The following is a 23,457-nucleotide window of genomic DNA, read 5'->3' on the forward strand; positions in this document are numbered from 1 at the left end:
TACTTTTTAAAAAAAGTCATTAACTGTTGTGATTTGATTAGAACGGTTACTTACAGGAAAGCTTAAACAAATGGGTTTTGAGAAGGATTTACTAAAACAGATTTTTAAGGAGAGAAGTTGCATTTATTATTCTTCTGCAATTTGATTTTTTTTGTTGTTGTTCAAGTAACTGATCTTTCATTACATCTCTCTGAGAAAGTCAAAAAAGGGAAGAGCTTTGTATATATGTTAACTGGAGTGTTCTAGGTTTTTCCAGCCAAAGCAGAGTTGTGTGTTTCCAGACTGTACCTAGCATATCGTAACAGAAATGGTTAATTTATGCAAAGGGGAAGCCTTCCCTTTCTGGGAATCAAACCCAGGCTGTGGCTGTGAGAGTGCCACTGAATCCTGATCAGTAGACCACCAAGGAAAAGATACAAGAAAGTCCGTCTTTGTGCAGTGTTGTCATGAGCTGGAGAAGAGCATGTGTGGAATGGCAAGCCAAAGGATAGACAGGATCAGATTAGTAACAGCAATGTTGTCAAAAATTCTAGATCTGTTTAACTATTCTCAGGTCAACTGTTCCTACAATGAAGTATTTTAAATTCTTAAATTTAAGTTAACTGCAATTCATGTCCATTATTAAAAATAATATATATGACTTACTGATAGATGAGACTGATACTCTTTTTTGGCAATTGTTTTCCTCACATGCTAGTTGATTTTATGCACAGATGAGGTGATTTGTATGCTTGCTTGAATAAGTATCCTGTTATAGTATGTGAGACATTACTAATAGAATATTTAGAAATTTTAAAGGTTTCTTAACCAGTTGGTGTTTGATTGTATCATTTTGTCAATAATGAGATATGAATTTCATTCTCTTAAGGAAAAATTAAGAAAGTATCTACAGACTGAAAACATGGTTTCAGCAGCCTAAAATCTCCTGAAAGAAACTGGAGTTCTTTGAGATCACAAGGTCAGTAGTTACTCATGTCCATACGTACATACATTTATATAGCCCAAATTTAGTATAACTGTCTAAAACAGTTGTACCAGTTGCTGGTACAAAAGATACAGTTCTGTTTGAAAAGTCCGTAGAAGGTTTGTTTGTATGGTTAACACCAAACTGGTTACAAACATTTTGCTCCCCAAATGCAATTTTATGTTTGGTGCTGTTTACCACTGGCAGTAGAAGCTGTTACAAGGTCAACGCTTGCCATCAGCTTTAATTAGAACTGATCGAATACTGGAGGGAAAAAAAAGTTCATGAATCTTCACTCAGCTTTGCAAATGAGTTCAGTTTTGCATACCTGCACCCTTTTGTGTTAACTTTCTGCAAACATTTTAGCAGTTTAGTTTTGCTGGCACATGTGTTCATGGAAAATGAATTTTGAAGTTGTATGAAGAAATGTTTTCAGAAATTGTATTATAAACTAACATATGTCGACATTTATACTGAAGTTCATGCATGCTTATCCAGTCAAAGAATTGAAACAATACTGTGTGACTTATCTGACCCAAAACAATTAACTAACTCTTCTGAAATATTGAATACTTACAGAAAAAAATAATTTGAAATCAGTTCATGTAGTAAAAGTATCTCACTGAATAATTAAAAATATTGAATAAATTAGAGGAAGTAATGATCTTCTGATAGATATTTCATGATCATAAAAAGAGGATAAATTCATTGGATAAATTTTGTTGTAAATTATTTGTTCAGCTCTAGTCTTCTCACAACTCCCACATAGCTCTCTTATTCTAAGTATAAGGAAAAACTGTGGTAATTTCCAATACTCCTATGGAGTAGCTTTTAAAAAAGCTATATACAGATTTCAACTGGAAATAAAATGTACCTCATTCTCTTTGGCTTTTGATTATACTACCCACATGGGGGAGGGGAAGGTGGGAGGAGAAACAGTTTTGTGCTTGTTGAGAGATTTATCTTTATGCAATTTCTATCTGTAAGATGTGTGTTATTTAGAATGTGTATTTTAAATGTTCATATATTAAAAGTAAGATGCTGTGTGTAGTGAAAAGCAGAGTAAGAGACAAAAGTGTGTTTCAATAAGTTGAATCTAAAACATTGTGTTGGGTTTTGTTTGTGGAGAGAAGCTGGTCAATCTGGAGGAGGATTCAAACTATGTGGAATTTAGACTCATCTGAAATCAATAAAATCAGACATATTATATCTTCAGAGCAAAAGTGAAGTGCAGTCTCAGGATTGTGAAGTCCAATCTCAGTCACCTTTTGGATTTCAGAATCAGGCTGTACATGACAATGCAGGACACAGAATTTTCTTTTTAGGGTTTTAGTAACTTTTGCCTTCCCTCATTAACCTAAGTGGGAGTTTTAGATTGCAGAATCAGGATCTAAAAATCTTCAAACTAGGACTCATTACCAAATTATGCCAAATGTCAAAACAATAATTTTGTAAGTGATACCGTATAATTCATCTTCGGTGACTGGGGAACTGTGGGTCCTGGTCTTATGTTTTACCAGGTCTGGAGGAGGAAACTATCCGAATCAAATGCAAAGGGGATAAGATTTGGACCAGGTGGGGAGGGGAGGACTAGATTAGGATAAGGAGACTGGTCAGCCTAGGACAGGGGAAAGATAAACTAGGAGTTGGTGGGTAGACAGGGACTGGGAGCCAGCCCAAAGAACCTGGGACTGGGAACCAGGGGAAGGTCATAGGAAACTGGGACTGAAAGGAAGAAGAGAATAACTAAGACTGGGACTGATTGGGCTAGGGGACTGTGACTGAGAGATACAGTGGCCAGTGCCAGGTGCCCCAGAGGGAATGAACAGAACCTGTCGCTCATTCCCAGCTTCTGGCAAACAGAGGTTAGGCACACCATTCCTGCCCATCCTGGCTAATAGCCATTGATGGGCCTATCCTCCGTGAATTTATCTAGTTCTTTTTTTAACCGTGTTATGGTCTTGGCCTTGATTCAGGGGCAAAACAAAAACCCAGGAGTCAGTGAGCTCTGAGCCTGTGGGGCAGGGACAGAGCAAAAACCCCAGAGTCAGGCATCCTAGCTCCAGCGATGACAGACAAATGCAGGCCTCTTGACCTGGTGAGGGGAGGCTGCCACCCCAGGGATCGGGTGGCAGGGGGGCCTGGACCCAGGGCCCTAACAGTGGCAGAATGGTCCACCACTGGTCAGAGGGGATTCCAGCCGCAACATGCCAACCATGCTTCAGGCAGCACTAAAGCCAGACTGAAGTCAGCTGTCTGTGGGCCACTTCCCCTTGGGGTGCACCTGGAATCACAGGGCATCTTCCATCTCCTCCTGATAGGTGGCCAGTGGCAATCCTGGCAGATCTGCGGTAGACACATGTTCCCCAGCGGGCAGGGTGTCGCTGGGTTAGGCAGCAGAGTCCACAGGCTGGAACAAGCAGGATATGTCTATCTCCCTCAGCATACTGGCTGTAACTGAGCTAGAGGCTCTGCCTTTTATACTTCCTGTTCCTGTTATTCACTTGTAGTGGGAGGGGTGAGGCAGGTCTGACTCCACCCACTTGGGTGCAGTGGGTGGTTCCACCCCTTTTGGATCAGAGGGAGGCCATACCACCTCACTACAAGCAGTATGGTCTCTCTCCAACATGTACCCCAGTGAAAGAAAATATAATTGCTAGGCATAATTTTTCTAAAGCAGTTACATTATTTAGGAGCCTAAATCCCATTCAATAGAACTTAGGGTCCTAAGTCACTTAAGTGCTTTTGAAAATTGCACCCTAAGCGACCTGAAACACACTGTCCCTGCCTCTCTGTGAGCAAAGAAAAAAAAAATCTGAGCCCAGAAAGATGACATCATTATTCCTAAATAATAAAGAACCTACAGAACATATCAGTAGTCTTCAATATTCTCATATTTTTGTGATAGAGAAACTTTGATATAAACGTGTCTAGAAATTCTGGATGGTCATAAGACACTAAAAGCTAGTTATCTCCTGCTGCTTGTTCCTGTGTAAGAGTAGGATTTTATATTTGTATTAGAGGTTATAATGATTGACGGTTATAATAATGTAGTATGTATTAAATGTATTAATGTATGATTTGATCATCCTGCCAGCCATCCTTTTTGAATAGCCGAAAGGAATGACCCTCTGGGACATTGGTAGAAATGCATCTGACAGATTGCCAGTGTCTTTACTGATGTTAAGGCAAGGACAGACCAGAATAATCCTTATGGCTGATTATGGTCACCCTCTGTTTTAGGATAAGTTACAATGTTTACTTTGGGGTCTTGTTTCCTATATGCATTACAAATTTACTCCCTTTAGTTAAATATACATTTCTTTGTTTTAAGGGTTAGTTAGTAAGAGACAGAATCTTGTATTGTGTCTATGTTAATGAGATTAGAGGTTTAATTTACAACAGGCCTGGGCCCCAATGTGAATTGTTTTGGTCATAAGATTTAGCAAGGTTTAATTTACAATGTCTTTTTGCTCAATATAAAATACTGCTGTTTGTATACCGTTGAAGGTCTCTGTAAAAGACTGTGTGAATGAGGAATGCATGCATCAGGAAAAGATGAGGTGTGAAGGCCATTGTTAAAACCAGATGGTCAAGACAGGAGAAGTGAAGATATTTAAGGAGACTTATCGGACAACCATCAACACGCATCCATGATTGAGGAAGGGCAGATTGATGACCCTGAGGTTGGCACCCTTAAAGACAAGATTATTGATAAAATCTGAAACCAGGACAGGATGACCCTCTCAAAGGTGCTTTGGAATGTAAATATCAAAGATAATACCAATTAAGGAGTAACTGGCCATAAATGACACAGCAAAATCCATAGACTTCAACAGAGAAAAAGGACTATAAGAACAGGGTGCTTTGCCATGGAATTTTGGGTTCATCTTGCCACAACTCCAGGAGCATCGGATCGCGATCGACAGAGCCCAGCTCTCCTCTGCGACCAATCTGGCTGGCCACTAGATTGATCCAGACTCTGGACTGGTAACTATAAACATCGACTGGTAGGACTGTGTGCATGGTATATGTGTGTGTGTGTGTGTGACTGAAAAGCATATGCTAACTGCTGTATTTTCAATAAATGCGGAGTATTGCCTTTTTCCCTGAAAAAAAAGATCCCGTGTGCTTCTTATAAGCATAACACCTACTACAACTGTCATCATCGTCATGCACTGTGGGATCCTGGCTTCTGTAGTGTTACAGATACCTGATTTATTTTGGAGGAAAAAAAAAATTCCTGTCCTTTAAGTCATTGGGACTGAGAAATTTCTGCAGAGAGATACCTTATTTAGTTTTGTAGAGTGTTTCCCACTCTCTTTGGAGCATCTTTCTCTAGTTTTTGTCCAGAGAGATTGTCTCCTATATGCCTTTTTGGTGGAAGTTTTACTGCTTTGGATCATTTGTGATCATAGATAGGCTAATGCATCAGGACAAACCGAAGAAAAACAAGAATTTCATCTCCTAAATTTGGGAGGTGTGCAGACTTCAGCGTTTTTGTCTTATTGATTGTTGTTTAAAGTAGTTTTAGAACCATCGCTTCTAGAACTCTCTCTTTAGAGGTGTCTGTCTTTCAGGCATCTCTCTTTGCTGCCTCCAAATCCCTTTTCTTCATCAGGGAGTAACCTCTCTTCTCCACACTATATGGAACCCTTCTGTGCCACAACGACCTCCCCTTCACTTCTCCCTGTGGATCAGCCCTCATCAGAAATGTCAACAGTCATCACTGCCTTAATGGTATGTTAATCAAAGAGCAAGTGTAATCTCAGGTATGCTTTGATGTATCAGGCAACTCCATTACTCCACTTTCAGAGTGGCTCCCTCATTTTGAAGGAGGCAGATCTGGATTTCTTTCAGTGTCACAAGGAGGGACTCATGATAGAAATTTTTGCTTATTTGAAAGATGCCAAATATAGTTTTGATTAAACAGGTGTTGTCTTCACTCCACATAAGAGGGAGTAATTGCTAGCTGATTATAATTCTGCTTCTGATTTCCATGGCCATGAACTCATGTTGCGGGCTTTGGCTAAAATAAAAAAATAACTACAACAGCTTGAAAGGATTCAAGCATTCATAAGGATTCAGTAGATAAACAAAGATGGGGAGCATAATGTGCACATTCAAGTCTCAAGCTGATTTCCCAGTGGCTGCACCTATGCTCTCAAAAATCTGATGCCTTTGCCATTAGTCCAGCTTCACCAGACATAGCGACAATGGGAGCTGTAGTAGAGACAGGTTCAGTTCTTTGTTAACCACCATGTCATCTAACCTTGCTCTGTTGTCGGCCTACAGCAAAATACTTGCAACTATGAACTACAGGGTAGTTGAACTGTACACCTCATACTCTTTATCTCTACAGCTGATAGGATGATTGTCCACTTCAGACAGGAACTAATTTTATATGACAATAGAAGCGTCTTAGAATGTGACTAGATTTGAGTACTCTGAGCATAGTGGTATAAGTCAACCCTGGGGCTTTATAGATTAGATATGGGCTGGGGCTGCTCTGTCTTCCAATACGTATTAAAAGTGGATACTTACCCACTATCACAATCCTTTGATGAAAAGTGCTGTAATTTGGTGGTTCAGTTCAGAGTTTTAAGTAAACCCAGACGCATTCCTGCTATTTCTATTCCATCAAGTGTACCCAATTGCTCTTTTATTTCTTTATTTAGGCTTCCCTACCTAGTAGTCTAATGAGGTCAGAAAGGTCAAAACAGACAAGCAGGAAAGGTCACAATGGCTTATGCATGCATCCTTTTCTGTAGGCTGAAATTCAGCATGCTAGGAACGGGAGAAATTATACTGTTTGGATTGTGCAGCAAAATAATGACATGACCAAGTAGCCTTCGTTACCCTTTCCCACAGAATGTACTACCGTGCCTTTCACAATTAGCAGAGATTATCTTTGAGAGAGAGGAAATAAGTGGTTTTTTAACTAATTCATGTAAATTAAAATAAAGTTTAGCTTTTTAATTTATCTGGTCCAGGGAATTTTTTTTTTTACTTATCTTGGCAGGATATCACCCTATATTCAAAGAAATGATACATTTCCATCCCACTCCCTTCTGTTACTTAGACATAAATAAAACTGAAGAGTGTAAAACTGGCATTAAGTGTGCAGGATTCATACTGAAATCCACATTTTTTACAGTAATGCAAAAGAATTCATGACTTCTCTCCTTGTCTCTATTTTTGGCTAGTTTGCCTTATCCAGTAAGAGTAATTATTAGGGATCCTTCATATAGCCCCTTTCATCTGAGGATCTTAAATTACTTTATACATTTTAATTAGCTAAGCATAAAATCACAACAGTGAGGTAACTAACAGTGGGTGATGGTATTTGCCATGTTACAGTTGGCAGAACTAGGGTACAGAGAAGTTAGTAACTTGCTAAAGGTCAGACGACTAGTCTTTAAAGACAGGAACAGAATCGGCTCCCAAGCCTACTCAATAAGCTTCCTCCCTTTTATACTCAGAAGTAATATTTTGAACTGTAACCACTGATAAAGTGTTAATGAAATCTGTGTAGCAAAAATAAATATTGTGCTGGGATTCACAGTAAAGGCTTGGCCCATACTTCATGGTTCAAAACTTGTTTGCAAGAATACTTAGCACAGTTCTCAACCTCCATTCCTAATCCCATTCTCTTTCAGAACTTGATGTTATAGAATGACAGTGTAATTCTCTTTTGATACATACCTACAAGGAAGAGTCAGACATTATTAAAACAGATATACTTGTTCTCTCCAAACTTTACTGAGTGGCATGAACCAAAGATTCAATGCCTTGACCCCACAATCTTAGTTTCTTTTTGTCAAAATCAGAGCACAGTATCAAATTATGCATAAAAAGGATTTGTCCCCACCTTTACCCATTTAACATAAAGATTACTGTCATATGGTTATGACAGACATTGTGCCAGGTCCTCAGCTAGTGTAAACTGACATAGCTACATTTAATTTGATTTGCACCTGCTTAGGATCTACTGTAGTTCATTAAGTAAATGATCTGGGTTCAAGTTAATTTGTGAGTCCTTTGCTGCATGAATATGCCCTTTTTACATGCACAGTGAGATTTGACTCTCACATTTTAGTTTTTCTGATATGCTATGAAGTGCACACACTGAAAATGTGTTAATATTGCCTTAACACTGCATGTGATAAAATGCCCACATGATTTTACAAGCATGTTGGTTTAGTCTGCCAGACACAAGTTATATCCTTGCTTAACTAGAACCTGGAATTCTCTTGAAAACTCTATTATGAACATAAAGCTGGTTAAGAACAGTGGCTAGAACTGCTCCCTGCATTGTTTCCAAAACTCTCTGCATGTGCAGCCTCTTTTCCATGCAATCTTCAGTCTTGCACTAGACAGATCTCTAACTGTTGGAAAGTCAGACAGTTTAAGGGAAGGATCTTAATTCTGATTCTTTATTAGAGTTTATAACAACTTCTGCATTCAAATAGTATGTACATGTTTTACTCTTTTGTTGGGTAATGGTACAGACAAAATGTACAAATATAAAAAAGATTGATTTGATAGAACAATCCATTCATACAAGGTTCAAAATTAATTCAGTACTTGAAACTTCTGTACAAACCGCAGAGATTACTTAGGAACAGTTTCTTCCTGTTCTGTGTTGAAATCAAAAGGGTTCTATGTGGCCACAGGAGTCCCTCTGCACGTAGCAGTTTGCAGAATCAGAGCTAGCATAATCTTAATGCCACAAGTTACTAATAAATTATAATATTTCTAACCTTGGGAGCTCAAAACTTATGAGACAGACCCGAAAAAAATGTGAAATTGGTTTTTAAATCATAGGATTAATAAATAAAAAGAATCACATTTCACTTCTGTAAAAAGAAAAGGAGTACTTGTGGCACCTAAGAGACAAACAAATTTATTAGAGCATAAGCTTTCGTGAGCTACAGCTTACTTCGTCGGATGCATACAGTGGAAAATATAGTGGGGACATTTTATATACACAGAAAACATGAAACAATGGGTGTTACCATACAGACTGTAACAAGAGTGATCAGGAAAGGTGAGCTATTACCAGCGGGGGGGGGAGGGAACCTTTTGTAGTGATAATCAAGGTGGGCCCATTGCCAACTGTGTCCACATATCTATTCAGGGGACACCATCATAGGGCCTAATCACATCAGCCACACGATCAGAGGCTCGTTCACCTGCGCATCTACCAATGTGATATATGCCAACATGTGCCAGCAATGCCCCTCTGCCATGTACATTGTCCAAACTGGACAGTCTCTACGTAAAAGAATAAAAGGACACAAATCAGACGTCAAGAATTATAACATTCAAAAACCAGTTGGAGAACACTTCAATCTCTTTGGTCACTTGATTACAGACCTAAATGTGGCAATTCTTCAACAAAAAAACTTCAAAACCAGACTCCAACGAGAGACTGCTGAATTGGAATTAATTTGCAAACTGGATACTTTTAATTTAGGCTTGAATAAAGACTGGGAGTGGATGTGTCATTACACAAAGTGAAACTATTTCCCCTTGTTTATTTCCCCTCCTACTATTCTTGTAAAGTGCTGGAAATGGCCCACCTTGATTATCACTACAAAAGGTGTCGTCTGTCCCCCCGCACGTCGTCTCTCCCCCCTCCCCCACCGCTGGTAAAAGCTCACCTTTCCTGATCAGTCTTGTTACAATCTGTATGATAACACCCATTGTTTCATGTTCTCTATGTATATAAAATCTCCCCACTATATTTTTCCACAGTATGCATCCGAGGAAGTGAGCTGTAGCTCACGAAAGCTTATGCTCAAATAAATTTTTTAGTGCCACAAGTACTCCTTTTCTTTTTACGGATATGGACTAACACGGCTGCTACTCTGAAACATTTTACTTCTCGTTTCTCTTTGAATTTTTTAATTTTTAAAAAAGAACACACATTCATGTTTTGGTTGAAAATTCAGAGTGAAATGCACACAAATGAGGGGGTCTCTTCCTTATTTCCTGACTGATTGGGTTGGCCTTTTCCTCCCCTCATTCATTTCCCCTAGACTCGCTCTCTTTCTGGGCATCCTCCTTGATCTTTCTTTTCACTATAGTAGCAGCTCACAGGAGAGTAGGTGGGCAGTTGGTCCTGCAAGATGCTTCTTTCTTGGAAAGAACTGTTGGGATAATTTTCCCAACAGGGTTGGAAGTCCATTGTGCTAGACACTATACAAACCAGAAGAAGTCATGGGGAGAGAGTGGTCTCTGATTGGGGGAGGTTGGAATTGTGTCCCAAACAAACATATCCAAGATGCCAGCAGCTGTTAGCGTGGACCCTAGTAGCCTGGAGAAATACCTCAAAATATTAATAATTTCCCACTTTTCCAAATATATATTATATTTGTAAGCTTTCAATAAACAAAGTAAAGCATTCAGTATATATTATGTATGTTTTTAAAAGTATGTGTCTTGCTCACAATTCCCACCTGAACTCACTATTTCGCTTGCAGAATGTAGGATTGCATTTGTCTGTCTAATGTGGACCTAAAATATATTTAATACAGTAACTCCTCACTTAATGTCATCTCAGTTAACGTTGTTTCATTGTTACGTTGCTGATCTATTAAAGGACATACTCGTTTAAAGTTGCTCAGTGTTCAGTTATAACGTTGTTTGGTTGTCACCTGCTAGTACAGTACTTTGTCCACTACTTGTGAGATTCTCTGGAAGAGCAGCCTGTTGGAACTAGTGGGTGGGGGCTTGGAACCAAGGTGGGCCAGCAGCCCCCCATCAGCTCCCCAGCACCTCCTGCCTCCTGGCGGGCCCTGCAGATCAGTGCTTCCCTCCTTGCGCCTCCCGCCCGCTGCAATCAGCTGTTTCGCGGCATTCAGGAGGCTGGGGAGGAGCACGGACGCAGCACGCTCAGGGGTGGGGATGGGGGTGGAGCAGGGGCAGGAAGAGGCGGAGCGGGCCTGGGGCAGAGCCAGGGGTTGAGCACCCCCAGCACTTCGGAAAGGTGGCACCTGTGCAGCTGTGTATGTGCCATCGGAGGAGGGAGTGGTGTGCTCCAGCGGGATAGCGTGGGTTCATCATCGCGATCAGTTTCTGCAGGGAAGTGTTTGCAGCCGCTGCCATGCGTCTATTGTGTCTCCTCCCTCCTGCCTCCGTCGGTGCTGCCTTGTAGAGTGTGAGGCTACATTAACAACGTGTTAACCCTGGAGGGCTCAGCTGAGTGCTAGTTCATCATTTAGCAGCCAGGCATTCCCTGGAAAAAAATTTCCCTGGAACCTAACCCCCCCATTTACATTAATTCTTATGGGGAAATTGCATTTGCTTAACATCATTTCACTTAAAGTCACATTTTTCAAGAGCATAACTACAATGTTAAGCAAGGAGTTACTGTACTATAGAGTGGCAGGAACTGTTCTGTGTAAGTGCCTGAGGGGAGTTGTATGCACAATGCATGTGTCTTTCTGTTACTTCACGTGTTCACTGAAGGTCTGGCCTGTCTTATTTTAAGTCAATGGCAAATCTCCTTTTGGGTTCAGTGGGACAGGCTCAAGTCTCATCAATAGAGGGGAGAAGAGGAACTTCCTGACAAACACATACCATCACAGAGATCCTCCCCTTAGCCTGGGCGGAGGTCCTTTAGTAGTGGGTGGGCAGAAGCCCGCTCACCTCCTGGATCCCAACAGGAGCACTCTCTTCTATTCTTCTGGTCTGAATCTGTCACACTGACTTCCAGCACTCTCTTATATTCTTCTGGTCTGAATCTGTCACACTACACAAACAAAAAAAATTAGTAAAAAAAAAATTGGAAAAAAAGGTCTTAATGGTTAAAATAAATAAATAACTGTAAAATACTGCATACTGAACTGAAGTTTCCATTTCTGTTGCCCCATGAACATAGAATTAGGCATGGTTCCTGTTGAGAGGAATTATAATCTAATACAAACAAGACAAAACACAGGACAGCAGTTCAAGAAAGAAAGGTTACAGAGAGATCATTGGAGAGGAACTCTTTATAAGAAGGATTCATAGCAGAAATGAGTTTTGACGTGATGATTTGAAAGAGATGGATGGCATTTGGTGAACAAGATGTGTTCAGTAGCCAGGCTAAGAGGGGGGCCAGCAGTACATTATTAACTGAAAACTTCCTTTATAGTTCCTCCTTTTAGGTCCTGCAATGTCCATCCCCGCTGTGTAGCTCTGAATGATTCCCCAGCATGCATTATACTCTGATATCTGAGCTGTCATGGAAACTAGCTGGAGCATGGAGCTGGCTTATGAAGTGGATACAGGGATGTGTCAGGCAGCCTGTTTTAAATGTATTTGGCTTTTTTCAAAGTCTCTCTTTAAACAAAACAACATCTTATCTTTAAAACAAAACTAACATGATTCCTTGTAGACACACACCATGCTCCATTGGGATTCTCGACATTTCATGAGGGCGCAAGAGTCATATCTGGCTGGCTCTGAAGGGGATGGACGTGGTTGTACCTTTTATTTCCTTCATGCCTGATTTATGTAATTTTTAGACATGATCTGTTCAGGTGATTGCATAATGACTGGAGAAGGCATAAACCTCCACATTTTTTCTTGTGGTCACGTTACAGTCAGAATTTGTTAATTCATTTAAATAATTAATTTTATTATCTGATGCTGCAGCAGGTAATAGCTTCTTTGTCACCTACTCCATGTCACTCAGTACAATAGTACACCTGCCATGTAGCTAACGTGCACTATTCTGGCAGTCTAACCACCTGTGTTTAGGAAGCATGTGAGAGAAAACAAAGTGTGTTTACAGAAGAGAATCTGTTCATTGTCTGAGTATGCTAGCTCTCCAAGCTCATACAGCTTCCCCTGCAGTTTGCTGGATTAGGGTGCACAGTTCTTATCTCCCTTTACATTTGTCTCTCAGAAATCAGACTGGTGGGAAGAGCAGTTTCATTTTGATTTATGGTACCTGAATTGATCTGAGGTAAGAAATAGCACTTCCTTTTTTGATAAGTAAACATAATTGAAATTTTTTTGTGTTCAGGAATCACAGTATAAACAACAACAAAATAAACTGTATGATTGTGCATAACTTATTTTGAATGTTTAATTCAATTAATATCTTTACATAGCTATTTTTGGGGCCTATCGTCAGTCTCCACTCTGTCACTAAGCAAGTTAACAATTCCAGTAGTTTCTGCAGCGTTCTTCATGGAGACAAGAGGCAGGGTTTAGTTATAATGAACGTATTGAAAGATTCTTTGTTGAGACCATGTGTATCTCTCTATCTTTCATGGCTGTCTGAACACAGCCTGGAGAGCTGACTCTTGCTCTGTGACCAGATAACCGGTACAAAAGGGACTGCAGACCCTTTGGGGGAGTAATCCCTGGTGCAAGAGATCTTTGCAAGAGTCACAGAGGCAACTCCGCTGGGTCCATGATCCCCTGCAAGAGGTCCTGGTACTAGGCACATGTCAAGGCAGTGTCAAGAGCAGGACTAACAGTGGCCAGGGCTTTCCCAGAGACCACGTGGAGTGCCCTCCATGGGAATAAGATCCAAATAAAAGAAAAGGTGGGGCAGTCTGAATGACCCTGCCTTGGGTGACAGCATTGCTAGCTGGAGGCACATCATCACCCCATTGCTGTCACAGACGTTCCCCCGGAAAAGTAAGTACAGCCTAAACTGTATTTTTTTTCCTGATAGCACCCCTTCCATGATAGAGGATTCCTCTCAGGGTTGTGCGTGGTGCAGTCGCTGTCAGAGGGAGTCCTGGCAGCACTGCTGCATTAGAGCTAGGGTTGCCAGGGGTCCAGTGTTCGACCGGAACACCCGATCAAAAAGGGACCCTGGCGGCTCTCGTCAGCGCTGCTGACCGGGCCGTTAAAGTTCCAGTCGGCGACGCGGCAGGTCTAAGGCAGGCTCCCTGCCTGCCCTGGTTCCGCATAGCTCCTGGTAAGTAGTGACATGTTTCTGCATGTGCGGCCAGGGAGGCTCCATGAGCTGCCCCCATCCCAAGCGCCGGCTCCACATCTCCCATTGGCTGGGAACCATGGCCAGTGGGAGCTATGCGGGTGGCTCCTGCAGGCCAGGGCAGCATGCAGATCCTCCCTGGCCACCCCTGCGCCTAGGGGCTGCAAGGACATGCTGGCTGCTTCTGGAAGCCACCTGAGGTAAGTGCTGCCTGGAGTGTGCACCCCCTCCTGCATCCCAATCTCCTGCCCCAGCCCGGAGCCCCCTCCTGCACCCAAACCCTTCATCCCTGGCCACACCTAAGAGCCCAAACCCCCTCCTGTGCCCCAAATCCCTGCCCCAGGTCGGAATCCCCTCCACGCACCCCAAACTCCTCCTCCCCTGCCCTACCCCAGAGCCCTCACCCCCAGCCAGAGCCCTCACCCCCCTGCACCACAACCCCCTCATCCCTGGCCCCCCCACCCCAGAGGCCGCACTCCACCTGGAGCCCTCATCCCCCCTACACCACACCCCTGCCCCATCCCTGAGCCCCCTCCCACACCACAAACTCCTGCTCCAGCCTGGTGAAAATGAGCGAGGGTGGGGGAGAGTGAGCAACAGAGGGAGGGGGGTGGAGTGAGCAAGGCGGGGCCTCAGAAGGGGTGGGGCAGGGGCGAGGCCTTGGGGCAGAGGGTGTGGCAAGGGTGTTTGGTTTTCTACAATCAGAAAGTTGGCAACCCTAACGAGCTTATGCTACCATTGAGTGACAAGGGATGCCAGGATGCCAAAGCCAATGCAGGTTCTGTATTCAGATAGCTCTAACCTCCTGTATGTATTTGGTGGCCCCACAATGCCTACTGTGGGGGCCCAGACTCCACTTCCCCAATGGAATGATCAAGAACCAAGAGGGGGCCTTCATGGAAGCTTTCTCCTTCCTAGCCCCGTCTCCAGAGCCATCCTTAGGCATACGCAGCTGCGTAGGGCACCCAAAAATTTGGGGCACCACCAGGACAGCAGGTAAGAGCGGGTCAGCATTCTGCATGAGGGAGAGAAGGTACGGGGGTCTCTGCGTGGAACTGTGACTCTCCACTGCCGGGCAGCTTGATATCCTTTGCTGCCTGCGCCCCCCTCCCCCCAGGCTGCAAGCCTGGGCTGCCACAGCGTCTGCTGTGTACAAAGCTCGGTATGTGTCAGCAATGGACGGGGGGTTCTTCTGGAGGTCCGCGGGCACCGGTTTAACAATACTGCGTAGGCCCCATAAATCCTAAGGACTGCCCTGCCCATCTCACATATTTTTACTGTAGGAGGGAGAGTTTTTAGCATCTTAATTGTAATTTAACCTTTTGAGAAATCCCAGCCTTGAGCATAAAGGGATAAAACATTTTTTTGGAACCTGACAAGAAGGGTTGACTGATGTTATGTATTTTGTGTGGTGTTAAGACAGCTTGCTGTTATTGTCTTTGCAGAACCAAATTTTTCTTGTGAAACTATTTAACTGTTTATGTTTCTTATTTATTTTTGCTCTAACCTCCTGTTAGTTTTTGTTTTTTTAATTTTCCATTTTGTGTAATGGTCCCCAGGAAATGTGACAATAACTTTCCTTTGTCTTGCTTTATTATTGTTTTTCTCCATCTGGTAAACCTTTTTATTTTTCTGTTTTCCTACTGCTGCAGCAGCAAAAATGTCTGCCTTTTGTTTATTTCTCTCTACACTAGCATCAAGACCTCATCAATTGTATTAGCAGGGGAAAAAATAGGCATAGCTGTAGCTAAACCAGTTGTTCGTTAGCAACCTGTCTAGTCTGCCTTCCTTTCTACTTATTAATGTATACAGCTATAGTGTTTCCTGCTTAAGAGCTCTTGAAGGGTCCTCAGCCATGAGCCATCTGCTCAGCCACTGTCTTTAGGTGGTGTGACCATATCAAAATGGTGGCTTTTAAAAAAAAATTGCTGACAATGGAATTCTGAGTTTAAAGAAAGTGTTTAGAATCTGGATGCGATTCATCACCAGTTTAATCTTTTAGTCATGAGTAAATTTGGGTCATATCCCAGAAAATCTTATCTTTCAAACTTTAATCAGTTTGATAGTAAAATTTCTGTATGTGGAAGCTTTTTATTAAACTAGATAGCCAGGTTATTTTATTTGCGTCTTTAAATATTATTCTGATTGAGATTTCATTATAACTCACAGAGACTGCCCCTTGATTGTATTACTTCAGGTGTGTGTTTGTCACAAGATGGGCCCGTTTCTGATGCCAGTGAAGTCAATGGGAGCTTCACCATTAGCTTCATTGACTTGAGTGGCGGGAGGATCAGATCCATGGTTCTCAGTGTTCATAGGTGCCAGTCCCGTTTCTACAGAAGTCCATCACAAAACTTCCATTGAGTTCATTAAGACCAGGATTGGGCCCTTAATAAGCAACAAACTGATAATTATGTATTCTAAAGAGGGAGTTGTTGAAAAGGATAACAAGTGGGTATTTTTCATTTGTAGATTGTTAATGAATAAACAGCATTCCTGTTTACTCAAAGTGCAATAAATAATTCTAGCATTAATTAACTACTTTCATAGAAAACCTTTACCTCTGCACTATAGATGTCATGATTAATTATTTATGAGTTACTAGTTTTCAGGGAAATAGAGAGGAATTCTATCATCACTTGCACTATGTTAAAATTTTAAATTATATAGAGTAAGAATATCTCATGCACTCTTTTCGAAGTAGAAATTAGGCTGTCTCAAAATGTTCTGAAATTAATCATCAGTAATAATAATGTTAAGAATAGTCATTAACCATGTATTCTTTTTTATGCTATGCTTTCATTATTTTTTAAAATGTAATTATCAGCCCCATGTAAAATGCCTTAGGTAAATGGCCAAGGAAGTTAACAAATACAAATAAATTTATTTTATTTCTTTGTGTAATTATGTTTATAACTAAAATACAGTAACTGGATATCATCATAAAAAGTAAAATCTCCATGGTGGAGTACAATTTATCATTTAGATTTTCTGAAAACTTTACTTAAATCCTTACTCACCTGAGTAGTGCTATTTGAAATCATTCAGACTAGTTGCATGAGTAAGGGTTGCCGGATCAGGCCCTTGATTGGTGACATAAATTTGAATTATGATGTCTCTTTTGGGGGAAAATAATCATTCAGTAGCTCTGGTCTCCCTAAAGGGATAAATATTGGCAACCTAAGTATTTAATAAAGAGTTTTGACAAAATAACAATTAACAGGAATATTATCTCTTTTTAGAACATTAATAGAAATGTATGTTATATGAGGCATAACATAGTGCAAGATTAGCACCACAAAAATTATAATTCACTTGTAAAAATGCCTCTCAATTCCACCTTTTCTGTAATGGAAAAAAAGGTTGTGAGGGGATTTCCATAATTTTTGCTGCCTTAATGAGTTAAAGCAGCTTTATAATTTGTTATTCCTTCCTCATGGTAGACACCTCATCTGATAAAAATATCCATAGATAGTGAAATCAGTGGCATGCCTGGCTTTCTCAGACAAAACTCCCATGTGATCATATAGGCAGCCTCAGTGAGGCTGAAGCTGCTCAGCAAGCAGTAGGTAATGAGTCTTTGTGCAGAGTGAAGCTCTTGTCGCTGAACAATAAAGCATATGGTACCAGCAATAAAACACAGTGCTGGGAAATTTAAGAAGATTCTGTTGGAAGTAGGAAGACAGTGAATATGTCACATGTTATAAAATGATGATCAATCTATTTTGGTTCCTAATTAATAAAAAGAGTGCATGGATTGGAAAAACAACAATTTGAACAGGTTAGTTATTTTATAGATTATTAAAACGCTTCTGTGTTTTGAATTTAATCAGTGCTTTGGCTACTTTTGCTTTTTTTTTTTTAATACATTTTTTTTTGCATTTGGAAAGGTGTGGCTTGAGTGATTCAGATCATTTTGATACCTAGCTAAATAAATTGGTTAAGTACTGTAATCTGATTTGTTGTACAAATATTTTTACTACAACTCCACATCAGACTTCATTTATTCATGGAAAAACGGAATAGTCAGTAAAAATAAAACGAATGCTAAAATGGATCTGTTGCCAGTATAGAAATATAAAATATTAAATAGCAACATCCATTATTCTGATATGTCTTCAAGCTCAATATTTTCTTGATAGGAAATGTGTTGCATCACTGTTGTTTATTTTATTTTAAAATTGATTAATTTTGGAACATAAATAACAATGAACTTAGATTTTTCACAGTGTTTTTTCTGGAGTATCTTAAAAATGGTGCTTTTAGAAATAGAAGTGTATACATACACACATGAATGATTCATTATGAAACTGCATTCAACAAATTCTGATAGGGTTAACAAGATGGATTGTATTTTACTTTGTATTTTTCAAACAGGTATTAATTTCAGTTAGTTATTCATGTAGTTGATGTACTTTTTATTTTCAAAAACAGACCCAATGATCCTAATGGCCTATGATCACCTTAATACACAGTATAGATATAGTTTCTCTGCCACATTAGTGGTCTAGAGATTAGCCTTATTGAAACTTCTTTGTTTTTAAATGATTTTACAGTAGTGTTTTTCTCATTGCTCCAGCACTTTAAAAGGCACAAGATGCATATACTGGCAAATCTGAAAGAATTTGAATTGATAATTTTTAGAGAGCATTTCAGCAATAGAGAAGTTGAATGTTTGAATAGGGAGGATGCTGTCTATAGGAAGAGAAGGAATAGAAGCAGAAAATAAAACATTGAATCTCTTCCTAGAGCCAGATCAGCATTTTTACGTTCTTTGATATAATTTTAATGATTTAAACTGAAATATGTATTTCTAAAATAACATCTCAAATGGTTTAAAAATTTTAAATACTTTATATCCATGTATCCACAGTTTTGGCACAGTATTTGATTGTGATTTATACTTGGGAGGATTAGCAGTCATTTTATTGCTGATTATTAGTTATAGTAATGATCCGTAAATGTAAATCATTCTGTATATTGCGTCCTTACATTAATACAGTTTTACTATTGTATCTGTAGCTGATACTATTTCATATTGAGGCATCTGAATCAAGGTGAGTAGGCAGTAAACGCCTGAATTTCAAAATACCATATTGAAATAGATCCTTTTTAAAATAAAACATCTGGTGAGCTATATTTAAAAAAGCAGAGGGCAGTTGCCTAGAATTGCGTATCAGCCTTCTACTTGTATTTAAATGAAGCATTTGACTCTTCTGGTCACCTTGGAAACTAGCTGCTGCAGACTGATTTTGTTTTTTGGTGGGTGCTTAATATACTTGAATTAAAATATCTGCCTCCTAATAATCATGATAGGAGACATGCTTTTGACTTATCACTGTGTAGTGGCAATAGCCTTTTCTCTCCAGCATCCCCTCCCCACCCCCATCCCTACCCCACCCCCAGCTCTCCAGTGATTCAGGTATTCCGGCTGAACTGCAGCTCTACAATTTCTTACCCAGCATTCCCTTTTTGTTGCTGGCAGGCCTTCACCAGCCTTATGTAAATGAGACAAGCACAGTAGCTTTAACGGCAGAGGGGGGAGAAATGAGTTCAAAGGTCACCGGGCTGGTGGAAGGCTGTAACAGTTGACTGAAAAAAAATGTACTGGATACTGCAGCGGTCTGTAGCTGCTATAAAATGAAGCAGACTTTTTGTTTTCTGTGTTAAGAAGTTCTTACAGCTTTCCTGCAACAATTGTAGTACACTGTCTACAGGTATGGGTTGAAAGATTACATGTTCTGCATCATTTGCTTTGATTCATACATGAAGTTTTTTCAAAATTTTAATTGGTTTGCATTTGTTGCTTTGGTTTTGGAGTTGTAATTCTTCTGCTGTGCTGCTTTCAGGTGAAATACTCATACTTTGTTGTCTTAAATATATGCTGTTTTTCTCCTAATTTGAAAAACAAAGTTTAAAAATTTTAAATGTAATACACTCTAATTTGATTTAATGGTATTTAATCATGTATAAAATATTTCTTTACTTTTTGAACCTCTTGGGTGAGTGGGGGGAGGGAAAACCATTCCTTAACTGGATGTGCAGTTCTTTAATTATAAGACATATAAATCAAGGTGCCTGTGAATGGTTCTCATTTGGCAGGAATTTTTTAATACTTATTGTTTGTTTTTAAATTAGGGAAAAAATTCTAATTTCTTGGTATTTCTTTGAGAAATATAGAATTCCCTTGTATACATCATCATTATTATTGATAAAATTTAAGTGCAGATGCTGTGAAGTCATCAAAGAAATCATGATTTTCTTTTGCTTCATATAAAATCAGATTTTTTTTTATTTAAACATTTCCTTAGACAAACATCTTAATTTTGGAAAGAGTTTTCTGTATGCTATGTATATTGCTTTTAATTATACAATATAGAGAGCAATGCCATTTTATTTATTGTTATACTGTCTACCTTATTAGTGAAACCCTTTTTAACTTTGAAAGACTGTTAGTGGTTTCCTGATAACCATTTATTTATTCTCTGGGAACAGACCTTGTTTTCATCTTAACATTTTAAACTTATCGTGACTTTTTAATTTATCTTTGAGCTCTGATATGTTTGCTTTGATTAAAAACAGGTGAACTCTCATGGTTAATTTTGTGTGGTATGCTAACAGAACATTTAGGGCCAAATCCTGCTGTCGTGACTCAGTCAGCTTCAGCGGGATTCGGACAGAGTCTTTCTTGTCTTGTAAACTGTAGCCATGCAAGTAGTCCTTATTCAGTGGTCCCAGCCTAAGGTGGTTTTATGAGTAAGCACTGCAAGATCAGGATCTACTTATCTGAGTAAAGTGAGGAAAATTCTGCCTGAAACGTAACTTTTCATAAAATACCTAACTTAATTTTACTTAATATGTGCCACATCCTGTAAAGTGCTTATCAGTCTGGCCCTGACCCAGGAAAGTCATGTGTTTAAGTGCTTTCCTGGATCAGGACCAGAGTAATCAGCACCTTGCAGCATCAAAATATATGTACTATACATCATTTGGAATCCAATCCTGCAAGCATTCTCACTGGGATCTTCAAAGATGCTTTAGGAAGGCAGATGCCCGACTCCCATTAAATTTCAGTGGAAGTTGGGAACCTGAGTCCCTGAGGTGTCTTTGAAAATCCCAGCATCTACATTTGGAGCTCCTCTCAAAGCCAATTTGGAACCCATGCAGGATCAGGCCCTGACATTTCTTAGTCTTTTGTACTATATCTTACATTTCAAATAATCTTTGAGAGTAGTGCATATATTTTAATGAATAGAACTGAGTGAGAAAAAATGCTCTAAAGAACTGTCTCAAAATATATTGTGTATATTCAACCATCACTTTATATGAAGCATAATACTAATGAACAAATAGGAGTGTTGTCTGCCCTGATCACTGGCAATTTTATTGTACAAGATTGAAAGAATCTGTTGCACAAGAAGTAACAGAAAAAATAAAGTTTTTTCTAGCCATGTAATTCCCATATTGGTAATTACCATATTTGTGTAAAACAAACCTGATAGATTTTAAGATTAGATTTATGAGGTTAAGTACCTACAGTAAACATATACTCATATAAATTTAACTGCTTCCTCTAAAATTACAAGAGGAGCATCACTGTAGAACAGCATCCCCATAGTTCTAATGAAATCATAACATTTGGGTATGTGTCTCCTTTATATATATATATATGGAAACAGATGCAAAACAGTCTTCCTTTGGATACAATCTAAAAAAATATTGTTTTGTATGTTCTAATAGACTTGGTCTTTGATTCCTATTTTGGATGTTAGCTTAGAAAATGAAAGAACTTATTTCAGATTTTGTTCTGTTTTTGTTTTGTTCTGACTAGAGCTCACACAAGTGCCATGTTTTGCTGACAATTTCTGATAGTTTCCAAAACATCCTACATGAATAATTTGGGCCTAGTGAAAGATAGATAGTTTATTTATATTTTGAATGCTAGCTAGTAAGATTTTTTTAAAATCATGATAGAATACAATATTTTGTTCACCATAGTATAACATTAGTGTGAATACAGAGGTTTGATTCTAATCGCAATTACTGTTTACACTGTAATACCATTGACTTCAGTAGTTTTATTCATGATGTACACCAGTGTGCAAGAGGTCAGAATCTGGCCCAGAATGTCTTAGACTGGGTATTCATAAACCAAGAAAATAATCTAATCTAGTCCAGAAATGGCCTCCAGAAATTTGACCTGGTTTATTTAACAAAAGGATGAAACAACCATTGTTTAGAACTATCTATCTGATTTGGTCAGATAGATGGATTAATCAAAAATAATTTACAGTTTCTTGATTAATTCGGAGGCTACAGTTTCATGATTAATTCGGAGGCTAAAAGCCAAATTTTAAGGTACATCATAATTAAATTTTTCCATATTTTTAAATACACTTCGTTTGCAATAATATTTACTAGAGAATGTCCCTACTTGTTGGAAGGCTCACCCCCTGAAAAATGGTCATGTTTTCCTTAACAAAGCAGTAAATGAATTTGCTATGTATAAAACTCTTCCTTGTTCTCAAAAGATACTTCTAATAACTGAACCTTGAAGTTTAAGCACTTATCTCTTTGAAGGAACAGATGGCAGATCATGCTGAAGTGAGACAGGTGTAATCTTTTGTGATATTAGTAAAGCTTTTTGAAAGATAAATTGTCTCGTTGTCCGTTAGCCGTCTATCTTTGTCATCACTCTGAACTAGTTACAAAGTTGAGACAAATTGTGCCATCCTCTCAGCAAAATATCACAGAACACCAGAAAATCTATACAATTTTGTTTCTATTTGAACAGTCTTACTAACTGATCTTAGATTATTGTTATCTCACTTCTGCTATGTTACTCTTGGTTCTGAAGAATGGTTGAATATAGCTAGAAGACAAAAATGACCTATTTACAAGAATACACAAATAGCAAAAATGATTTGCCAGGTTAAGATGGATCCAGCAAAAATAATTTTATTTCTCCTGCTCCATCATATTTTAGGGTTCAACCCACAACCGCGAGAGATTGTATCACCACTTGTCCTGAGTGCCTTAAAATGCTCTGCTGCTGTAGCTCCTTGTCTGGATGCTCCCACCTAGCAGACACGCATACATTGTGTGTCTGTGTTGAGCAACCTAGATTTAGCAAATCTGACTCCAGCAGCCAGTTTGTTACACCACAGCTGCACTCTGGTCTCCACCAGCTTTGGTTATTACTAGCCAAGTGACACCAACACAGTCCTGAATTTCCCCAAACCATCTGTCCTGAAATGTCCAGCACTCTCCTGGAACATTTAAAGGAGTAATAAGGTCAATTGCTCCTTTAAGGAGACAAAAGCACAGCAGCTTGTTGTTTTTACTGGAAATAATAATCACTGCAAGTTAAACACAGCACTGGGTTGATTTAGAATAAAAGTAAAACAAGTGTACTTCATCAAAAAGAGATTTTAAGTGAGTTCAAGTATAAGGGGTAAAGTCAGAAATGGTTAAAAACATATAAAAGTGAAAAACTTTCTAGTGCCTAAGACTTAACAAAACTACAGTATTGGGTCAAGGTAAGATT

At 39.4% G+C, this 23,457-nt stretch overlaps 1 protein-coding gene across 13 annotated transcripts in view; it reads left to right on the top strand.

Moving 5' to 3' along the window:
• CSRNP3 (cysteine and serine rich nuclear protein 3) overlaps positions 1 to 23,457 on the top strand; it is a 161,171-nt gene that overhangs the window by 79,377 nt on the left and 58,337 nt on the right. The window contains exons 2-4 of one of the 13 annotated variants that reach the window (XM_073305691.1): positions 869 to 958; positions 5,545 to 5,704; positions 12,864 to 12,923. The exons of 2 other annotated variants lie outside the window; for them this stretch is intronic. Coding sequence is in view for 1 of the 11 variants with exons in the window: in XM_073305687.1 (XP_073161788.1) it covers positions 14,663 to 14,906 (244 nt within the window). In the remaining 10 variants the exon portion in view is untranslated. 10 more of the 13 variants (XM_073305692.1, XM_073305694.1, XM_073305699.1 and 7 more) reach the window with 10 other exon arrangements.

This window comes from Lepidochelys kempii, chromosome 11 (assembly GCF_965140265.1).
Source record: "Lepidochelys kempii isolate rLepKem1 chromosome 11, rLepKem1.hap2, whole genome shotgun sequence".
Classification (NCBI taxonomy): Eukaryota; Metazoa; Chordata; order Testudines; family Cheloniidae; genus Lepidochelys; species Lepidochelys kempii.